The sequence below is a fragment of the Elaeis guineensis genome, chromosome 5 (assembly GCF_000442705.2).
Source record: "Elaeis guineensis isolate ETL-2024a chromosome 5, EG11, whole genome shotgun sequence".
NCBI classification, from domain to species: Eukaryota; Viridiplantae; Streptophyta; class Magnoliopsida; order Arecales; family Arecaceae; genus Elaeis; species Elaeis guineensis.
Genome location: NC_025997.2, coordinates 61561758 through 61581441, shown reverse-complemented (window position 1 = coordinate 61581441; position 19684 = coordinate 61561758). Strand labels below are relative to the sequence as shown.

Below are 19684 nucleotides of genomic sequence, written 5' to 3'. Positions count from 1 at the left end.
AAGGCGACCCTCTCCACCCTCCCTCTCACCCCTCCTACACTACCCTATGAATACTCTGCAACTGGTACACCGTGGACACCAGAGAGATGAGTTTATTATCTATTAATGACGATATTTGTATGGTAACTTGTATTGCATGATGGCAAATATCTTCCTTCTATGGTTGATATTATGTGATTGGGGACATCTTATAATCCATACTATGTGATTACAGACATTTTCATCTTATGAATGATGTTATTATGTTTGGTGAATGATGATATTTGTTAATAGATTATAGATCTTTATATTATACGGACATTGATATGATATTATGATGTTCGATGGATGACATTTTGCAGCTTGTCCTTGATTTTTTCATCTTTTTTCACACAAAACTGAAGTATTGAAATTTGATACTCAGAAATATTGAAATATTTTAGCAGCCCATTTTGAACAGTTCCTATGTGCCTGCCATCCAGTATCCATTATGAAACTCCCCAGCCACCACATGCACACTACCTGATATGTGATACATTAGGCTGCTCAGCTTACAAAGGGATTGTCTAGAATAGTGGTTGTAGAATTATTAAGGAAGGGTTAAAGCCATACAGTCAACATTAAGTAGAACCCAACATTTAAATGGTTCAATGAGCCTAGGAGAACTGACATCATTATGACCTATCCCTAAGGCAACACTGCTCATCAAATCCAAGGGAAAGTTTCTAAACTCTGAATGAAGCCGAGATCCAAATGCAAGGTACTACCTTACAAGTAATCTTTGAGGATCCGCCTATATGTGAGTAGTGAAACGATGACTGTGGGAAGTGGGTTATTCTCTAAAGCATGAGGAGGAATAGTATACCAAACCATGACCATAAAAGCATTAACTCACTATGAACCCTTGAACCACGCTATATTGTTTGGAACATAGAGACTTATAAGCAACAGGCCTTGTTTCAAGGTATGGTTCACCAAGGCTTCATAGATGGACATAGTTATCACTGAGTGAAGGTTCAACCCGGAAGGTACCTTCACCTATTGCATAGTATCAGGTGCCCAACTAAGTGATTTATTAAAATTTTAAACCATGTAGGGAAATGTTAAATTCATGTTACTAGATGATTTAGAATTTTAGATCTGATTACGATTTTGATCTCAATTCAATTGGTTGGGCTTTGAATCTAACGATAATTACATTCCCTTGCTCTTAGGCCTTTGACTAATCTATTGCCTCTTCATCTACCCTGAATTAAATTTGAGTGGTTGGGAGATGGCTGCTGGGTCCCTTTAGAGATCCCTCTTCTGATTGGAAAGATGCGTTACTAAGTGCATTAAATGGGCAGAAAAATTCTGCAAACTACACTACAAGCCCCCATCCAACCTATTTCCGAAAATTACAGAATAACCCCTTTTTAAGCTCTCTTCTAGCTCTCTTTTCCACCATTTTCTTTCATGTTCTCCTGTGATCATTCCTCTAATTTGTTGAGCAACCTGGAAATGTGGTTGAGTTCATAAAGGCCCCCAAAGACATGCCGACAAGGACTGGTGGCTACCCTGATGGTTCTTTGTATCTCTAGGAGACAACACTGAGAGACCCTACATATGTGGGGAATATTTGCACTTAGTTCAATGTGTCTTCACACGGTGACCGTAATCAATTCTCTTTCCCTTCACTTTTTCATTTTTTTTTATTTTCATAAGATTTTGTTAAGAAAAACTAATTTCAAATCTGAGAATTATTTTTTGTTTAATCTATTAAATGATAGCCTGATTCCATCACACCCAGCAAATTTTTATCATTAATCTGCTCCGACACAAACTGAACATTAATGTTCTGCTTGATCTCAGTGCTCTCTTTAGAATGTTAAACTACTTTATCAACACTATGCGATGTATATAGATAATTATGTGAATGAAGGTTGTGCAAAAGAATCCAAAGAGGTTTGATTGGCATAGAAAGAAGATTAGGAGACCTAAATCCACATTGCTGGAGTTGGTGACATGGGTAATGTAGAATTTGAATAACATGTTAAAGAGTAATTCTTTGTGCACCGCCTACGATGTAGAAAATCCGACGTGGAGTGCACCGATTCTTTCGATTGGACTACGTAGCCACCACTTCCCAACACATTTAATGCATGCACGTTGGTGTTTTCATTTAAAAATTTTGTATGATGAAAATACCTTTATCCAAAATTATGACATCCCTTCACAAAAAACTCTTTATGACTTCTCGATACCTTGTATGACTTCCTGTGAATATATATGACTTCCTGTGACTTCCTGTGAACGTATATGACTTCTTATGAATATATATGACTTCCTATGAACATATATGACTTTCTGTGAATATGTACTATGAATATATATGACTTTTTATGAACATATATGATTTTCTGTGAATATATATGACTTTCTATGAACATATATGACTTTCTGTGAACATATATATATATGTTCACAGGAAGTCATATATGTTCATAGAAAGTCGTACATATTCACAAAAAGTCATATATGTTAATAGGAACTCATATGTATTCACAGGAAGTCATATATATTTATAGGAAGTCACAGAAAGTCATATATATTCACACAAAGTCATATGACAGAAAGTCATATATATTCATAGGAAGTCATATGACAGAAAGTCATACAAGATATCAGAAAGTCATGAAGGATATTTTCGTCATATAATTTTTAAACGAAAACACCAACCTACAGACATTAAATGTGCATCGGGAAGCAATGGCTATGTGATCCAATCGAAGGAAGCGGTGCACTCCACGTTGGATTTTCTATACCACAGGAGGTGTACAAAGAATTTCTCCATGTTAAAACTAGAAGTGAAGGTACAATAGGGACTTAGGTCTTCTTTTGTTAGGGTTTTGGAGTTTACTTTCTTGTTACAAAAGAAAATATAAATATCTCTCATCCTATTTCTGTCTCTTATGCACTTTGAGGTATGAAGCACGATCATGGAGCACAACCTCTAGCTTAGTCGATAGTTAATGGAACTGGTAATGAACCTTTTACCAAGTCCTTGCTTGAGTTTTGGCCATTTGGTAACTCCATATTAACAAACAAAGATGCCTGTTTTTATTACAATGGTTATGTTGTTCCTCTTCCAATGCAATATGAAAAATGTCTCAATTTTAAAATAATTGATCATTTTGATATCACATAATAAAAATGAAATGCCTGGTATTAAATGGGAAATCGAGCAAGAGGTTTCCTCTGATTTTTTTCCCTTTTCTCCCTTTTTCACCTTTGTCCACCAGTTAAGGGAAGGGTCGGAGCATGGTTTTGCCAAACCATCTTGAATTGGACGGTTTGGGGCATTCCGAGGCATATCGGCTACAAATCGGGACGATTCGGTCTTCCAAATCAGAATACTGGACAAAGGAGAGGGAAAAAGAAGGAAAGAGAGGGAGAGATAGAGAGGGGAGAGGAAAAGAGAGGACGATGCCACCAGAGAGCCAATGATAGTCCGTCGAGGTTGTCGAAGGCCCCCGAAGGCCTCCACGATTCCATGTCACCTAATCGGATGTTTAATCCAGTGAAATAAAGAAAAAGTGGAAGCAAGGATCCCAAAGGGAGGTGCAATCGGCGGAGAGGCCACCAGATGGTGAAAAAGGTGCGAAGTCACAAATATCATAAAAAAAGTATCCCATAATAGAATTGAAATTGGAAATTGAATACATTATAGGATATATTGTATCTCTTTTAGAGGATGCCGCCACTCTCTCTAAGAGCTGCTTCTATCACATCGAATTCATGAACAAAAAAAGCCTCTTCTCATGCTCCTGCCCCAGACAAAGACCATTCACATTCAATTCGTTCCGAATCGACAAGATCTATTTCTTTTTTGGGATGGAGCCACGACCGTGGAACAGGAGTGAACGCTGCTGTTCATCATATTTTTTTTAAAAATGATGATGAATAGTGAAACCAACAAATCGTATTTTTTAAATGATGATGAATAATGAAGCTAACAAACCTATTGCTGGCTTCACTATGGTCGGAATTTTTAAAAAAATAAACTCATGAAACAGGGATGAGCGCCCCTGTTTCAAACCAACAGAGATGCGAGCTGCGATTTCGCTATCCGGAGGCCACGATGGCCAGTTGGAGGCCCTTCGACGAGACTTCCCCTCCATCCTTTTCTCTCCGTCTCCCCTTCTCTCTATCTCTGTTTTGACTGCGATTTGATGGAAGAAGCGAAGACCTTGGCGGCCCTCCGAATGCACCCACGGCCTGCCTATGGCCACTGCTGGCATCTCCTCCAGCTATCCTCTCCCTCACTCCCCCTGGAAAATCTAAATTTCACTAAATATGATAATTCAATTAAAGTTAGCTATTATGTTAGTGGAGCTCTTTGATGCCCATTAAATTAAGCATCTACTGATCATCTCCACAATTTCCACTAAGCTATGTACTTGAGAAATGAAAATGAAGCAATAATTAAAATTTTGCAATTTTGAGATAAAGGATCATATAGGAACCATAATTTTTTATTGCTTTAAAGAACATAAGCTAGAATTTTACCTGTCTTTGTTTTTGGTACCATCAATTTCATCAGATACTTCCTCAAATCCTGTCCAATCAAAATATTAATTTAGAAAACCTTCACTAACAAAGTAGATGCTCCAACTCATCACCATTTCAAATGATGGAATATTCTCATTCTTTGTCAATATCATGAAATCAGGATTTCAAATCTATGGTTACAAGTGATAATCAAATAAACAATAATTTAACTTTTGATATTCTAACTAGAATACGGACAATATTTTGTTCCAATTCCAAAGCAAACATGCATAATAAATCTAAGTTATTGAAGGAAATAATATTTTTTAAGAGAAAAATTGAAGGAAATAACATAAGATGAAAAAATAAGAGTGCCATGCATGAATATAGCTCTATACATTGTGTTACGATCATAATATGTTTATTAAATTCTCAAGTATCAACAAAGCCTAAGGGAAAACAAATAACTGCTACCTACAGTAAATAAGAAAGGGTCTACCTCTATTATGATCAAAGGAAGCACTGGGAAATTGCTGAATGAAACTTTTAAGGTCCAGAGATCCACCTTTACCTACATTTCCATGGTCGAAAAAGATAGTCATGGATCAATTTCCATACATTGCACTAACTAACTTGGCACTAATCAGAACAAGAATATGATATGTTCATGGATCTAGAAGTTATTGACCATCAACACAGCCTTTTCTTGATATTGATGACATACCAATATACATACATACATGCATACATAAATACATATATGATGATGCAAAAGAAGGGCATACATACATATAGACATATGTGATAACTCTCAACTCAAAGATCTGAAGCAAAGAATAGCTCTAATGAGAAGTTGGATCTCTATCTATTCCGGCTGGTACAAGGAGTCAATGTCAGAAATCACAACAAAAACTGAGGTTAAAGCAGCTGCTTCAGTCAAGGCAAAGTGAATTGGGATTAATCTTCTTCGAAAAGTTGATAGTATAAATGGTTGCCATGGTTGTTAAGCTGGAAAAGACTGCCTGTAAGCTCTAAATTCTAATATCATTAAACTCCCCCCAAGTGCGGTGTTAACTCCCACAACACTTTGCTTCATCTCAAAGCAAGATCCAGAGTTACACTGATTCATGCAAATAAGCTCTGGCTTTAAACCATAGTGTAATCATTTACTGCTTTAATATAATTACTGGGTGGCTATACCTCCCATTTCATTTAAAAAAAAAAAAAAGATAATAGACCAGTCAAACAACCTAAAACCATGCTTAGTTTGCATCTGCTATCATAAGGATTTCTATGAAATATTATGATTCCGAGGCTTACAGCTGCATACAGCAATAACTCAACATGTGCCAAGGAAAAAAGTACGAATGAATTATGCACACATGCAAGCAAGCATGCTTGTATACATTTAAGCATGCATGTATATTGCCTATGTATGTACCTGCACACCTACCATATATGAATCTACATATGTACTTATGAATGTATTTACCAATGTATACGTACCTATGTACCTATTGTACATATGCATGCATGCATTTATGTACGAATGAGTGGGTTGAACATCCAAGCAAGATTCTTTCTGTTCAAATATTGTGATGTTAGCATCATTTCAACTGAAATCTCTTGGAGACTAAGATGACTTATTCAATTTTTGGACTTTATGAATGTTGGGTATGATGAAAATTATAAGATATCAATACCTTTGTAAGTCCTTAGCATTTAAAAGCTGCTGAATTCGTACTAAAGCTGGAAACCATTTTTTTATTCTTCAAGAATTTGAAGGCTTTGGTATTTTTTATTAAACTCATAATTTTATGTTGTTAATGTATGGTATTATTATATTCTTACAATTAAAGCTTAACACCTCCTCATATTAAATTATGTTATTAATGTATGATATTATTATATTCTTACAATAAAGCCTATTTATATAGGTAGTTGTAAATATGAAGTGATCCTAAGAATTTAAATGAATATTATTTTATTATTTATATATAATTTTTTTTTCAATCCGATCAGATCTAGAAGAAAAATTATTTTTATACATCTGGTCCCGCGCAACGCGCAGATCTTCAACTAGTTATAAATAAATAGAATACTTAAATCATAATATGTAAATAAGGCTATGTTTGCTGGCCTTGCCATTTGTCGTTTGTATCTCTTTTGTATCTCTAGAAGTCTACCTACAAAATCACAGACCTAACCAACCTATCGTTGGTGATTAACCTCGTCAATATAGCCTGCTTAACTGCACAAACATTCTGATAAGTATAGGCTAAATGGGAGGCTAAGGAGGTAAAGATAGTGTACAGGCCTTTTCAGTGAGAGAGAAAGGAGGAGGGGAGAACAAGAACAATGGAGGGAATCTTAAAAATCATCAATGCATTTCATGCATGTTCTCATAAAAGTATTAGAATCAAAATAGTAAATTCATTGAGATAATGAAAAGAAAATACATCTTCTAAATCTCCCATTCACAAAAGGCCAAGAATATCAAACAAGGATGATTTCATTTGGCAGTATAAGTATGTTCACATCTCCCCTATTTGAGTTTAGATTCCATTTATAAGGAATTTCACCATGCATTTTATATTTAAGATTATATTTACCTATTGTGTGTTTTGAACCTAACTGTTGGATATAAAAAACCCCCCAGTCGAAGTTCGTATCAGGAGTGACCCTCTCGGGGTTCTACCGACGTTCGACCTTGGGCGACATCTTTCCGAACATCTCCGGCGACCGAGCTTCCGCAATGTTCCCAAGTTCTGCCGACGAACAAACTCCCACAGCTTCTTCCACAAGTGTCGACTGGATTCCCCCGACGGACGAACTCCTGCCGCATCTCCCGGACTTCTCCAGCGATAAGCTTCTTCGGTCGTCTATCAGGCTGCCCCAAGTTCTCTCAGGATTCTACTATCGGCCGACCTCCTACAAGGGTCAACCGTTCTCCGGACCCCTTCCGGATCTTTTCCGACAGAACTCGATCGACTCCAATCCGAATTTCTTCCAGAACTACGTCAGTTCGCCAGTGGCCGAACTTTCCCAACAACAGATCTCCACGACGGACGGGCTCCATCCAAGTCTCTATGGCGGTCGATCGCCTTCTGGGTTTCATCCGAGCTCCTATGGGAGCCGGACTTCTTCCCCGAACTCTTACGGCAAGTAGACTTCGTCCGAGCTCCTACGAGAGTCGGACTTCAGCCCTGAACTCCCATTGCAGGTAGACCTCATCCGAATTCTTACAAGGGCTGGACTCCGAGCCCCCACCACAAGCGATCTACACCGAGCTTCTACTACAAGCGATCTACTCCGAGCCCCCACCACAAGCGATCTACACCGAGCTTCTGCTACAAGCGATCTACTCCGAGCTACTACTACAAGCGGTCTACTTCAAATTTCTACTACGAGCGGTCCGCACCGGATTTCTACTGTAAGCCTCCACCCGAGCTTCCCTGGTGAACGAATTCCTTCCAGACTTCTATTGCAGGCAGGCTTCGGCCAAGCTTTCTCAGCAAATGATACCCATCCGGACTTCTGCGGGAACCAGACTCCGACCGAACTTCTGTAGCGGGCAGATTCCGGACGAACTCCTACAATGCACGGGCCCCAGCAGCTGAACCCCTCTAGCAGAAAGCCCCTGACCGAGCTTCTACAGCGGATGACCTTCGCCTGCAATACTAGCGCCCTAGGCACCCAACGGTAGAAAGCTCGCCAGCAACATCCGAGCTCCTCTCAGGCGGAGAGCTACCCCTCTCCACCAAACACCCCAACCGAGCTTCGACCGACAGGCCTGGACTCCCTGGCAGGCCACAGTAATGGCCGCGACTCTGCTCCACTTCCCATAATGGATCCCGCGCGGCTCCATCATGCTCTGGCAAGTCACGACAACGGACATCACTCCACTCTCCACAGTGGGCTCCACGTGGCAGGCCACGGCGATGGCCACGACTCCACTCCACTACTCTCCATAACAAACTCCTCATCGCCCCGAACGGCCCACTACCGGGCGGCTACAGACGTCACTGTCAATCTGTTACGCCCTCCGCCTATAAAAAGGGACCCCCAGATATGTTATTTTCTAAGCTCTAATCTCTATCTAAAAACTTTGCTAAAATTTTCGTTCGAGCACTCCATTCTTGTTGAGGCAGAGAACTGACTTGAACGTCGGAGGATCTTGCTGGAGCACCCCTAACTCCGGTTTAGACTTTCTTTGCAAGTCCGGACGGCGACCGCGACTCCCTCGACTCCAGCTTCTCCGACGCCGGCGGATTTTTGCATCAACAGGATTGGCGCTAGAGGAAGGGCTGTGTCTTCGCAGTACCCTTGTTCTTAAAGGAGTGCTCAACGGGACCACCTCCGGTCATCTTCTCCGACATCTCCTCCTCCGGTTGCCCGCTTGATCTCCACCTGATGCCTCCCCGAAGGGCATCCACCAGGTGGTCAACGGCCTCCGCGGCCAGATCTCAACGAGCTCCGCAAGCCCCGGCCTCATCTACGGATTCCCAGGCTCCTCTTCCTCCAGCAACGGCGGTCGGCATAGAGCAGCCTGATAATCGGCCTACGATCGGTTTCGCCAACACCATCTCAGGGGAATCCCGACGGAGAACAACCGGTGTATTGGCCGAACCTCCCAAGCGACAAAGGGTTGAGGAATCCATAACCTTTACTGAGGAAGATGCTCGAGGAGTTCAATTTCCTCATAACGATGCGGTTGTAGTTTCTGTAAATATAGCTAATTACGATGTGCGCCGCATTCTTGTCGATAATGGAAGTTTCGCCGACATTTTATTCTACGATGCGTTCTCGAAAATGTCCGTTCCGGATGATCATTTAGGGCCGATGAACTCCCCACTGGTAGGGTTCACAGGTGATGCCATGCCCGTGGAAGGAATGGTAACCCTGACTGTGGTTGCAGGTCGATTTCCAAAACAATCCAGGACGCGAGTGGACTTCCTAGTGGTAAAGGCGCCGTCTGCCTATAACGCAATACTCGGCCGACCCGGCCTTAACGCCCTCCGAGCTGTAGTGTCGACCTACCATTTAAAGTTGAAATTTCCTACGGATCAGGAGGTTGGAGAGGTCAAAGGAGATCAAGCCTTGGCGAGACATTACTACAGCATAGCCTTGCAAAGAAGTGACCGATCTGACCTCTGTCTGGTTGATGAATTGGACGCCCGCGATGACCTTACTGAGGAAAGGGGCGGGCCAATTGAAGATCTTGTTTCGGTTCCTTTGAATGATGGGAATAAAGAGCATGTGGTGAAGATCGGCTCCAACCTGGGGGAAGAGGTGCGGGCGCAGCTCATTGATTTCCTACAAAAGAATGCGGATGTTTTCGCTTGGGTTCCGACGGACATGCCGGGGATCGACGCAGAGGTCATGGAACATCGTCTGGCCGTTGATCCAAAACATCGGCCGACGAAAGAAAAAATCTGAGGTCATGCACCGGAAAGGCAAAAGGCGATAGCCGAGGAAGTGGATAAACTCCTGAAGGCCGGATTCATTAGAGAAGTCAACTATCCTGACTGAGTTTCCAACGTGGTCCTCGTCAAAAAGGCAAACGGCAAGTGGAGGATGTGTATAGACTTCAAAAAGCTGAATAAAGCCTGCCCAAAGGACAGCTACCCTCTGCCCAGAATTGATCAACTGGTGGATGCAACCTCGGGCCATGAGCTTCTCACCTTCATGGATGCATTTTCCGGCTATAATCAAATCAGAATGGCACCAGAAGACGAGGAAAAGACTGCTTTCATTACTAACCGTGGTCTCTACTGTTACAGAGTCATGCCTTTCGGCCTCAAAAATGCGGGTGCGACCTATCAGCGGCTAGTGAACAAAATCTTCAAAGAGCAGATCGGCCGCAACATGGAGGTCTACGTGGACGACATGCACGTGAAAAGCAAATCCTCAACGAACCACGTCGCCGACCTCGAGGAGACCTTCGACGCCCTCCGGAAGTATAAGATGAAGCTGAACCCAACTAAATGTGCTTTCGGAGTGACCTCGGGGAAATTCCTGGGCTTCATGGTATCGAAGCGCGGAATTGAAGCCAATCCGGAGAAGATTCGCGCCATCCAGGAGATGGCCGCCCCGAAGTCAATAAAAGAAGTTTAGCGCCTTACAGGGAAGGTGGCAGCCCTGAATCGCTTCGTTGCGAGGTCAACCGAACGGTGCTTACCCTTCTTCCAAACCCTCAAGCAGCCGAAGAACTTCTGTTGGACCACTGAATGTCAACAGGCGTTCGAAGAACTAAAGAACTACCTCGGCTCGCCTCCGCTATTGGCGAAGCCCGAGCCCGGAGAGGAGTTATTCTTGTACCTGGCGATCTCCCCTATGGCTCTCGCAGCAGTTCTTGTTAAGGAAGAAACAAAAATTCAACGACCGATCTACTACATCAGTCGCGCGTTGAGAGACGCCGAAACCAGGTATACTAAATTAGAGAAACTAACTTACGCCCTGTTGATTGCAGCCCGGAGGCTCCGACCTTACTTTCAAGGGCACACCATAACGTTACTCACCGACCAGCCGATTAAGGCGATTCCACACTGGACGGATGCTTCTGGGAGGATAGCGAAATGGGCGATCGAGCTCACAGAATTTGACATCAACTATCAACCTCGGCCGACAGTAAAAGCCCAGATATTGACAGACTTTATAGTGGAGTGCACTATCCCGGAGGAGGCCGAACTTGAACAAGGTGAAACTGACGGCCTGAAGTCCCGACCGAATTCCTCTGAAGAAGAAGCAGACCTCCCTGATTGCTTTTAGCCCTCTATGTGGACGGATCCTCCAACATGTCGGGCGCAAGTGCGGGCCTGATCTTGATCAATCCGGAGGGGATCGTCGCGAAGTACGCACTGCGCTTCGAATTTCCCGCAACGAACAATGGAGCGGAATATGAAGCTCTGATTGCAGGATTGAGGATCGCCAAAGAATTAGAAGTAGATCGGCTCCAAATTTATAATGACTCCCAATTGGTGGTGGGACAAGTCAGCGGAAACTACGAAGCACGGGAGGACAGCATGGCCAAATATCTTGAAAAGGTAAAGAAGATCGTCCCCGCATTTAGTAGCTTCAACATCAAGCAGATTCCAAGAACGGAAAATACCAGGACCGATCTCCTCTCCAAGTTGGCTACATGGCTCCGGCTGAACTACCCAAGGAAGTCCTCTTTGAAGTTCTGAAGTGCTCAAGTACGGAAGAATCGCGGTCCGTGATGGAAATCGGCCATAAACCCAGTTGGATCGACCCACTGGTGGCATATCTTAGGGACGGAGTTCTTCCTCATGATGCAAAAGAAGCTCGGAAGCTCAGAAATCAAGCCTCTCGATATATTCTTTATGAGGACAAATTGTACAAGAGGTCATACTCTTTGCCCCTTTTAAAATGTCTCCGGCCTTCGGAAGCTGACTACGCCTTATGGGAGGTGCATGAAGGAATCTGCGGAAGCCATCTGGGGGCTAGATCCTTATCCCATAAGTTGCTCCGACAAGGGTATTACTGGCCGACAATGTACCGCGACTCCATTGAATACGTCAGAAAGTGTGACCGATGTCAGAGATATGCTAACATCCAAAGACAGCCCGCCTCCGAACTTACACCCTTGAGCGCCCCATGGCCGTTCGCGCAATGGGGAATGGATATCCTTGGATCTTTTCCCGTGGCGTCAGGGCAAAGGAAGTTCCTCCTGGTAGCAATTGACTATTTCACCAAGTGGGTTGAAGCCGAACCGTTGGCAAAAATCACAGAAGCTAAAGTGCAAAACTTCGTCTGGAAGTCAATCGTTTGCAGGTTCGGCCTACCGAGAACCATAATTAATGATAATGGGCGACAATTTACGGGAGCGAGGTTTGCTGGATTTTGTAAGGACCTAAACATCTCCCATAACTTCACATCGGTAGCCCATCCTCAGGCCAACGGCGAAGCTGAAGTGACCAACAGAACTCTGCTGCAAGGAATCAAGGCAAGGCTCGAAAGGGCGAAGGAAACTTGGGTGGATGAACTTTATCATGTGTTGTGGGCGTACCGAACTACCCAAAGACTGCCCACGGGGGAGACCCCCTTTGCTCTAACCTTCAGAACGGAGGCTGTTATCCCAATTGAGCTCAAACTTCCGTCAGCACGAGTCGTGGCATTCAACGAGCATCACAATTCACAGAGTCTTAAAGCCAACCTCGACCTGTTAGAAGAAAAGCGGGAGGCAGCTCAAGTTCGGATGGCAACTTACAGACAGAAAGTCGCCCACTACTACAACTCCCGGGTCAAAAACAAAATCTTTAGAGCAGGAGACCTAGTGCTTCGACGAGCCGCTGTCTCGCAACCTCAGGATCAAGGGAAGCTTGCTCCAAACTGAGAAGGCCCGTACGAAGTCAAGGAGGTAGTCCGGCCCGGAACTTACTACCTCAGAGAACTCGGGGGAGCAGACCTCCCGCGACCATGGAGCTCGAAAAATCTACGAATGTATTACCGATAACTTTACTTTAAATAAAAGTTTTATATTCACATGTCTTCTCTCTTGGCACGAGCTTATATCAACAGGACAATTGAAACTAACCGTGTCGGGAACAGGAGGAGAACCTCGTCTCGACACAATTGAAGGCCCGGTTCTCCTTAGACCGGATGGGGGGAGAGGCCCTACAACGCCCTTATGTGCCCCCACAGCCCTGTTAGGGACAGGAGGAGAACCTCGCCCTAACATGAGCAAAGTCAAAGGCCCGGTTCTCCTTAGACCAGATGGGGGGAGAGGCCCTACAACGCCCTTATGTGCCCCCACAGCCCTGTTAAGGACAGGAGGAGAACCTCGCCCTAACATGAGCAAAGTCGAAGGCCCGATTCTTCTTAGACCGGATGGGGGGAGAGGCCCTACAACGCCCTTATGTGCCTCCACAGTCCTATTAAGGACAGGAGGAGAACCTCGCCTTAACATGAGCAAAGTCGAAGGCCCGGTTACTTTTAGACCGGATGGGGGGAGAGGCCCTGCAATGCCCATATGTGCCCCCACAGTCCCGTTAGGAACAGAAGGAAAACCTCGTCCTAACCTGAGCTGAACTCGACTACATCAGGAATAGGAGGAGAACCTCGTCCTGACGCCAACTAAGATCCGGTCATTCAAGACCAGATAAGAAAAAGAAAACCTTCTCGATGGCCCCTCTGCGCTCCAGCGACCCCGCTAAGAGCAGAGGGAAAACCCTCACTCGAGAAAAGAAAAAGAAAAAGGGGAGAAGTTAAAAAGGAAAGCGACGAACTACACCAGCGACAAATGAAAAACAAATTATGTCAAAGATACAGGGGATCTCGTCTCAGCGAGGACGGGGATTCTTATCAAAAATCTCCAGTCTCCAAGAGGGCTCTCAACACAGACCGAGGATAAGATGGCTTCCTCAAGGCGACGAGAAGTTCGGACCCCCGAGCTCGAACTCCGAAAGGAAGCATCAAACTCGAGTGGCCCCGGACAAATCCGTGGCCATAAACAAAAGGGATAGGTCAATGCGACGACGATTGGGTATCTTCGAATGACATCGATATCGAGCAAGGCAAAAATCGAAAGAAATTCGGCAAACGGCAACTTAACACATGAGTAGAAGAGGTAATGAAAAATTTTCTTTTCATTTTATTAACTAAGTATGCATTACAAAGCCCTTAAGGCCGGAAAAGAAAGATGACAAGAAAAGCAAGCCAATACGACGACGACCAGGAACCTTCAGACAACATCGACATCGAACAAGATAAAAAAAATATAATAAATAAATAAAAAAAATTCGGCGGACGACAATTTGACGCAAAGTGCGGACAAGGTAACAAAAAATCTCCTTTTCATTTTCGATTAACAAGATATACGTTACAAAGCCCTGAAGGCCAAGGAAAGAAGAACAATACTACAAGACCTGAAAGGAATACATTAGAGACCGCTTCAAGCTTTCGACTTCTCCTTCCAGTTCCATCTTTCTCAGCAATATTTTCCAGTACGGACCTCTCCTTCCAGTTCCATCTTTCTCAACAGTATTTCCCAGTACGGACCTCTCCTTCCAGTTCTATCTTTCTCAGCAGTATTTCCCAGTACGCATGATGAACCCGTCGACTCTCACCCTCCGCCTCGTTCCGCCCCATTGCCGAAACCCTAACCCTAAGGGGAAAAGGGGGGATAGAACTCAAGGGGCGGCGGCGGCGATGGCGGTGGCAATGACGACCTGCATCAAGAAGAACTGGAAGTACCCCGGAGGCTGCGGTAACGCCAGAAGCATGCACCACCACCGTGTTCTCTCCGATAATTACCATCCTAAGTACTTCGACGAGGTCAGCATGCGCTACTTCCACCGCCCCCGCAATAAGTTCTACTGTTCCGCCGTCAGCACCGACCGCCTCTGGTCCCTCGAACCCGTCGACGTCAAGAAGCCCGCCACTGTTTATGATGGCAACTCTACTCCCTTGACCGGTGTCGCCCTGTTCAACTACAAAATTCTCGGGCGGGACGCACTCACCGACCAATTCCGTTATTAAATCTCTGTTGTTAAAGGAATTTTCCCTCGAGTCCCCTTCGAAGCTGTGGGAGCCCTCAGCGGCAGCTCGACGGCCGCTGAACTTGCGGGCCACTGTTTCCCTTCTCCTCCTCTCGATCCGCAGCATCCCCTCGAGACGGACCTCCAGGGCAGAAGCCCCGACAGGAGAACTCCTCGAAAGGGCTCGAAGGACTGAAGGCTCGGCGTTCTAAGGAACGTCGACGGCAAGGGCCGCTCGGGCAACTCCTACGTCCGTGCCTGCAACAAGAGAAAAGAAAGAAGGAAATCCCGAAAGATCGGGAAAGATTGCGAATAAACCCTCGGAAGCTGAACAAACAAAGCAAGAAGAGGAAGGAACGACAGCAATGACAAGAGAAGTTTCGGACCAACCTAGATTGGCCCGACGTAGGCGGGGAGCCGGCGGAGATGGCGGGGATTGACGCAAAGAATGCTTAAGGTCGAAAAGGGCACCGATGGGCGGCAGAACTCTCAGATGGAAGAAAGACGCCGACTGGACTCTCAGGCGAAATGAAGTCCCTAGAGGGGAGTGGGTTTAAATAGGCAACAGGGCCTGGCACAGTCATGACGGTGGATATCCCTAGGCCGACCCATGTTTGCCACGTGTCCCACTCGCCACAGCAGGCGGCTAAAAACGACTGACAGCTGGCAGAGCCATCATTACGCCGTACCTGGAGCCACGCTCTAGCGAGAATTTCGAAAAGTCTCTTCGAGTCGCCCCAATTTGAAAAGACTCCGGCATGCGTGCATTAAATGCCAGGATATCTGAGGGCGATCGCGTGCAGAATTCAAGGGGGCAACTTCGGCTGTGAAAATTTCTCTATACTTTCTTCATTCGAAACTCGAACTCGGAAGTAGGGGGACTGATGTTGGGTATAAAAAACCCCCCAGCCGAAGTTTGTATCAGGAATGACCCTCCCGAGGTTCTACCGACGTCCGACCTTGGGCGACATCTTTCTGAACATCTCCGACGGCCGAGCTTCCGCAATGTTCCCAAGTTTTGCCGACGGACAAACTCCCACAGCTTCTTCCACAAGTGTCGACTGGATTCCTCCGACGGACGAACTCCTGCCGCATCTCCCGGACTTCTCCAACGATAAGCTTCTTCGATCGTCTATCAGGCTGCCCCAAGTGCTCTCTGGATTCGACTATCGGCCGACCTCCTACAAGGGTCAACCGTTCTCCGGACCCCTTCCGGATCTTTTCCGACAGGACTCGATCGACTCCAATCCGAATTTCTTCCAGAACTACATCAGTTCGCTAGTGGCCGAACTTTCCCAACAGCAGATCTCCACGACGGACAGGCTCCATCCAAGTCTCTATGGTGGTCGACTGCCTTCTGGATTTCATCCGGGCTCATACGGGAGTCGGACTTCAGCCCTGAACTCCCATTGCAGATAGACCTCATCCGAATTCTTACAAGGGTCGGACTCCGAGCCCCCACCACAAGCGATCTACACCGAGCTTCTGCTACAAGCGATCTACTCCGAGCCCCCACCACAAGCGATCTACACCGAGCTTCTACTACAAGCGATCTACTCCGAGCTACTACTATAAGCAGTCTACTTCAAATTTCTACTATGAGCGGTCCGCGTCGGATTTCTACTGTAAGCCTCCACCCGAGCTTCTCTGGTGAACGAATTCCTTCCGGACTTCTATTGCAGGCAGGTTTCGGCCGAGCTTTCTCAGCAAATGATCCCCATCCGGACTTCTGCGGGAACCAGACTTCGACCGAACTTCTGTAGCGGACAGATTCCGGACGAACTCCTACAACGCACGGGCCCCAGCAGCTGAACCCCTCTAGCAGAAAGCTCCTGACCGAGCTTCTACAGTGGATGACCTTCGCCTGCAGTACTAGCGCCCTAGGCACCCAACGATAGAAAGCTCGCCAGCAACATCTGAGCTCCTCTCAGGCGGAGAGCTATCCCTCTCCACCAAACACCCCAACCGAGCTTCGACCGACAGGCCTGGACTCCCTGGCAGGCCACAGTAATGGTCGCGACTCTGCTCCACTTCCCATAACGGATCCCGCACGGCTCCATCATGCTCTGGCAAGTCACGACAACGGATATCACTCCACTCTCCACAGCGGGCTCCACGTTGCAGGCCACGGCGATGGCCACGACTCTACTCCACTACTCTCCGTAACAAACTCCTCATGGCCCCGAACGGCCCACTACTGGGCGGCTACAGACGTCGCTGTCAATCTGTTACGCCCTCCACCTATAAAAAGGGACCTCCAGATATGTTATTCTCTAAGCTCTAATCTCTATCTAAAAACTCTGCTAAAATTTTCGTTCAAACACTCCATTCTTGTTGAGGCAGAGAACTGACTTGAGTGTCGGAGGGTCTTGCCGGAGCACCCCCAACTTTGGTTTAGACTTTCTTTGCCGGTCCCGACGGCGACCGCGACTCCCTCGACTCCAGCTTCTCCGACGTCGGCGGATTTTTGCATCAACACTAGCAATTTTTTGAAGTTCTGAAACCTTTGTTGCATCAGAGGACACAACAATGAGAATAATGAGAAGCTCATTTGAATTATCAACAAGAGTAGCTGAAATAGCTGCATTAGAAATGAGAATATAAGGTAGTGTTACCAGGCGGGAGCAAAGATGTAGTAAGAGAAATAGAGAGAAGGGGGAGGTGGAGATGAGTGTGAGAACAAAAGAAGGTGCACACCTTTCTTGCATGAAGGCAGCAAGGGCATGGGGTGAAGGAATCACTCGCGCATTCGGAGGAGAGTGCTGGTGTCAATGGTGGGCTAGAGGGACAGGACCAGGCATGCCATCACCAATAGTGAGGCAATGATATTTGGATTTAGAGTGTCTGATCACAATGGTATCTAATATGAACATTGGAAGTTCTCTCTCTGCTTCTACTTAGATCTAAGATTTTCTTCTCATGAAAATCAAAAGGAAAGGAAAGAGTTCTGAATTCTGATCTACCAAACGAACATTTTGAAGTATAATGGATACATCAAAAAATTATGTAATGGGTAATCTTTGAGAAGCATGTATACAGTTTTCTATGCAAACTAGATACCTCATTTGCATGGGTGAAAGACCAGGGCCATATCAAATTACATGGTGGGTTAAACAAAGTTCAGCCTGAACCACGGATAATGGGTTTACATGAAACAATGGTCCAAAATTGATAACCTAGAATACAAATATTTTCAAATCCCAAATACATTTAAACATTATTGCATATATGAATTAAAATATTAGCCATGTCCTTGTGTCCCATTTTCTAAACTTGCCATGTTGGACATTTTAGGACATCTAGACACTTGTCACCTGTGTCAGATGGCCAAGTAACATTAATAGAAGGGGTTTTAGCCAAGGTTTAAATCCCAGCAAAACAGCAGCCACCCTCGCAATCACATCCCATTCCTACGAGAGAACAGTACCAAGATAGGATCGGGACACTGAAACCCAACCACAAAGAGAGAGGAGAAGAAAAAGGAAAGAAAGGAAGGAATTATGAAGAAAAGGAAAAAGTGAAACGAAAAAAGAAAGGATAGAAGAAGAAAAAGAATGAAAGGAAGGGAAGAAAGACGAAAAAAGAAATGGAGGGGATAAGAAAAAAAAAGAAAGATAGAAGAAAAAGAAAAAAAAAGAAATGAAAGAACAAAAGGAAACAAAAAAAAAAAAAGAAGGAAAGGAGAGAGAGAGATGGAGGATATTTACCAAGATGTTTGACCCGGACCATTGCCGGGATGGGGTGAATAGTATAGCATCCCGATCCATAGAGAAATCGGGACACCCCCATCTAAGGGACATAAAATGTTGGTTTTAGTATAATGCGCCATACGAGTCTATACTGGTGCATACCGAGCATACGTTATCATATCAGTACCAAACTATTATGCAATAGGGTGGTGCACTGAGTATTGGTATGTACAGCCCACCCCCATACCATACCAGGCATATCAACGCTACTCCAAGATGGCACCATTTTAGTGTAATAAATGAACCTTTGTAAGAAAATAGAAAACAACCCGTGATATAAAGCTTTCTGTGCTTAATATTTTGTTCAACTTGAAATATCTCTTTCCTCTTTAAAAAAACTATGGCATTTCAATATATTTTTCTTTCTGAACCTTCGCTTCAACTTTCCAATGTTCTATTTGATTTACACTTTATGATTTAGAAGTTATTTATTCTTCAATGGAACATTATTTATTTATTTATGCAGCTCACTTCGTCCACTGACTGTCCTTTTAAAATGATTAGCAACAATTATAGTGCACCTTTTGTAGAAGAAGACTTGGCGCTTTGAAGTTGCTTTTTGGGTTGAGTGCAAGGTTTTACATCCTAACAGGGCAGAGGGTATCCCAAACGTCCCATCCCATTCCATTCCTACGAGAAAACAGGATCAAGACAGGCTCAGGACTCCGAAATCTATCCATGCAAGGAGAAAAAAAGAAAGAAGGAAAGATAAAGAAAAGAAAAAAATGAAAGAAAAGAAAAAGAAAATGAAATAAAGAAAGGAAAGGAGAAGAAAAAGAATGAAAAGCAAAGAAATTAAAAGAAGGTAGAGGAAAAGAAAGAACAGAAAGAAGAAAGAAAAAAAAATAAAATAAAGAAAATAAATAAGAAGGGGAGAAAGATGAAGAATATCCATCAAGATACATGACTGGGACTGTTGTCGGGATA

At 44.5% G+C, this 19684-nt stretch overlaps 1 protein-coding gene across 16 annotated transcripts in view; it reads right to left on the bottom strand.

Annotated features, from left to right (window-relative positions):
- LOC105034361 (uncharacterized) overlaps positions 1-19684 on the bottom strand; it is a 115622-nt gene that overhangs the window by 17923 nt on the left and 78015 nt on the right. For 15 of the 16 annotated variants that reach the window (XR_012141537.1, XR_012141534.1, XR_012141535.1 and 12 more), the window contains 2 exons: positions 5009-5080; positions 4528-4576 (listed from right to left, as the gene is read on the bottom strand). Coding sequence is in view for 12 of the 16 variants with exons in the window: in XM_073257941.1 (XP_073114042.1) it covers positions 4528-4576; positions 5009-5080 (121 nt within the window). In the remaining 4 variants the exon portion in view is untranslated. Of the gene's footprint in view, positions 1-3853; positions 4290-4527; positions 4577-5008; positions 5081-19684 lie in introns of those variants that run through there. The other variant, XM_029261603.2, reaches the window with a different exon arrangement.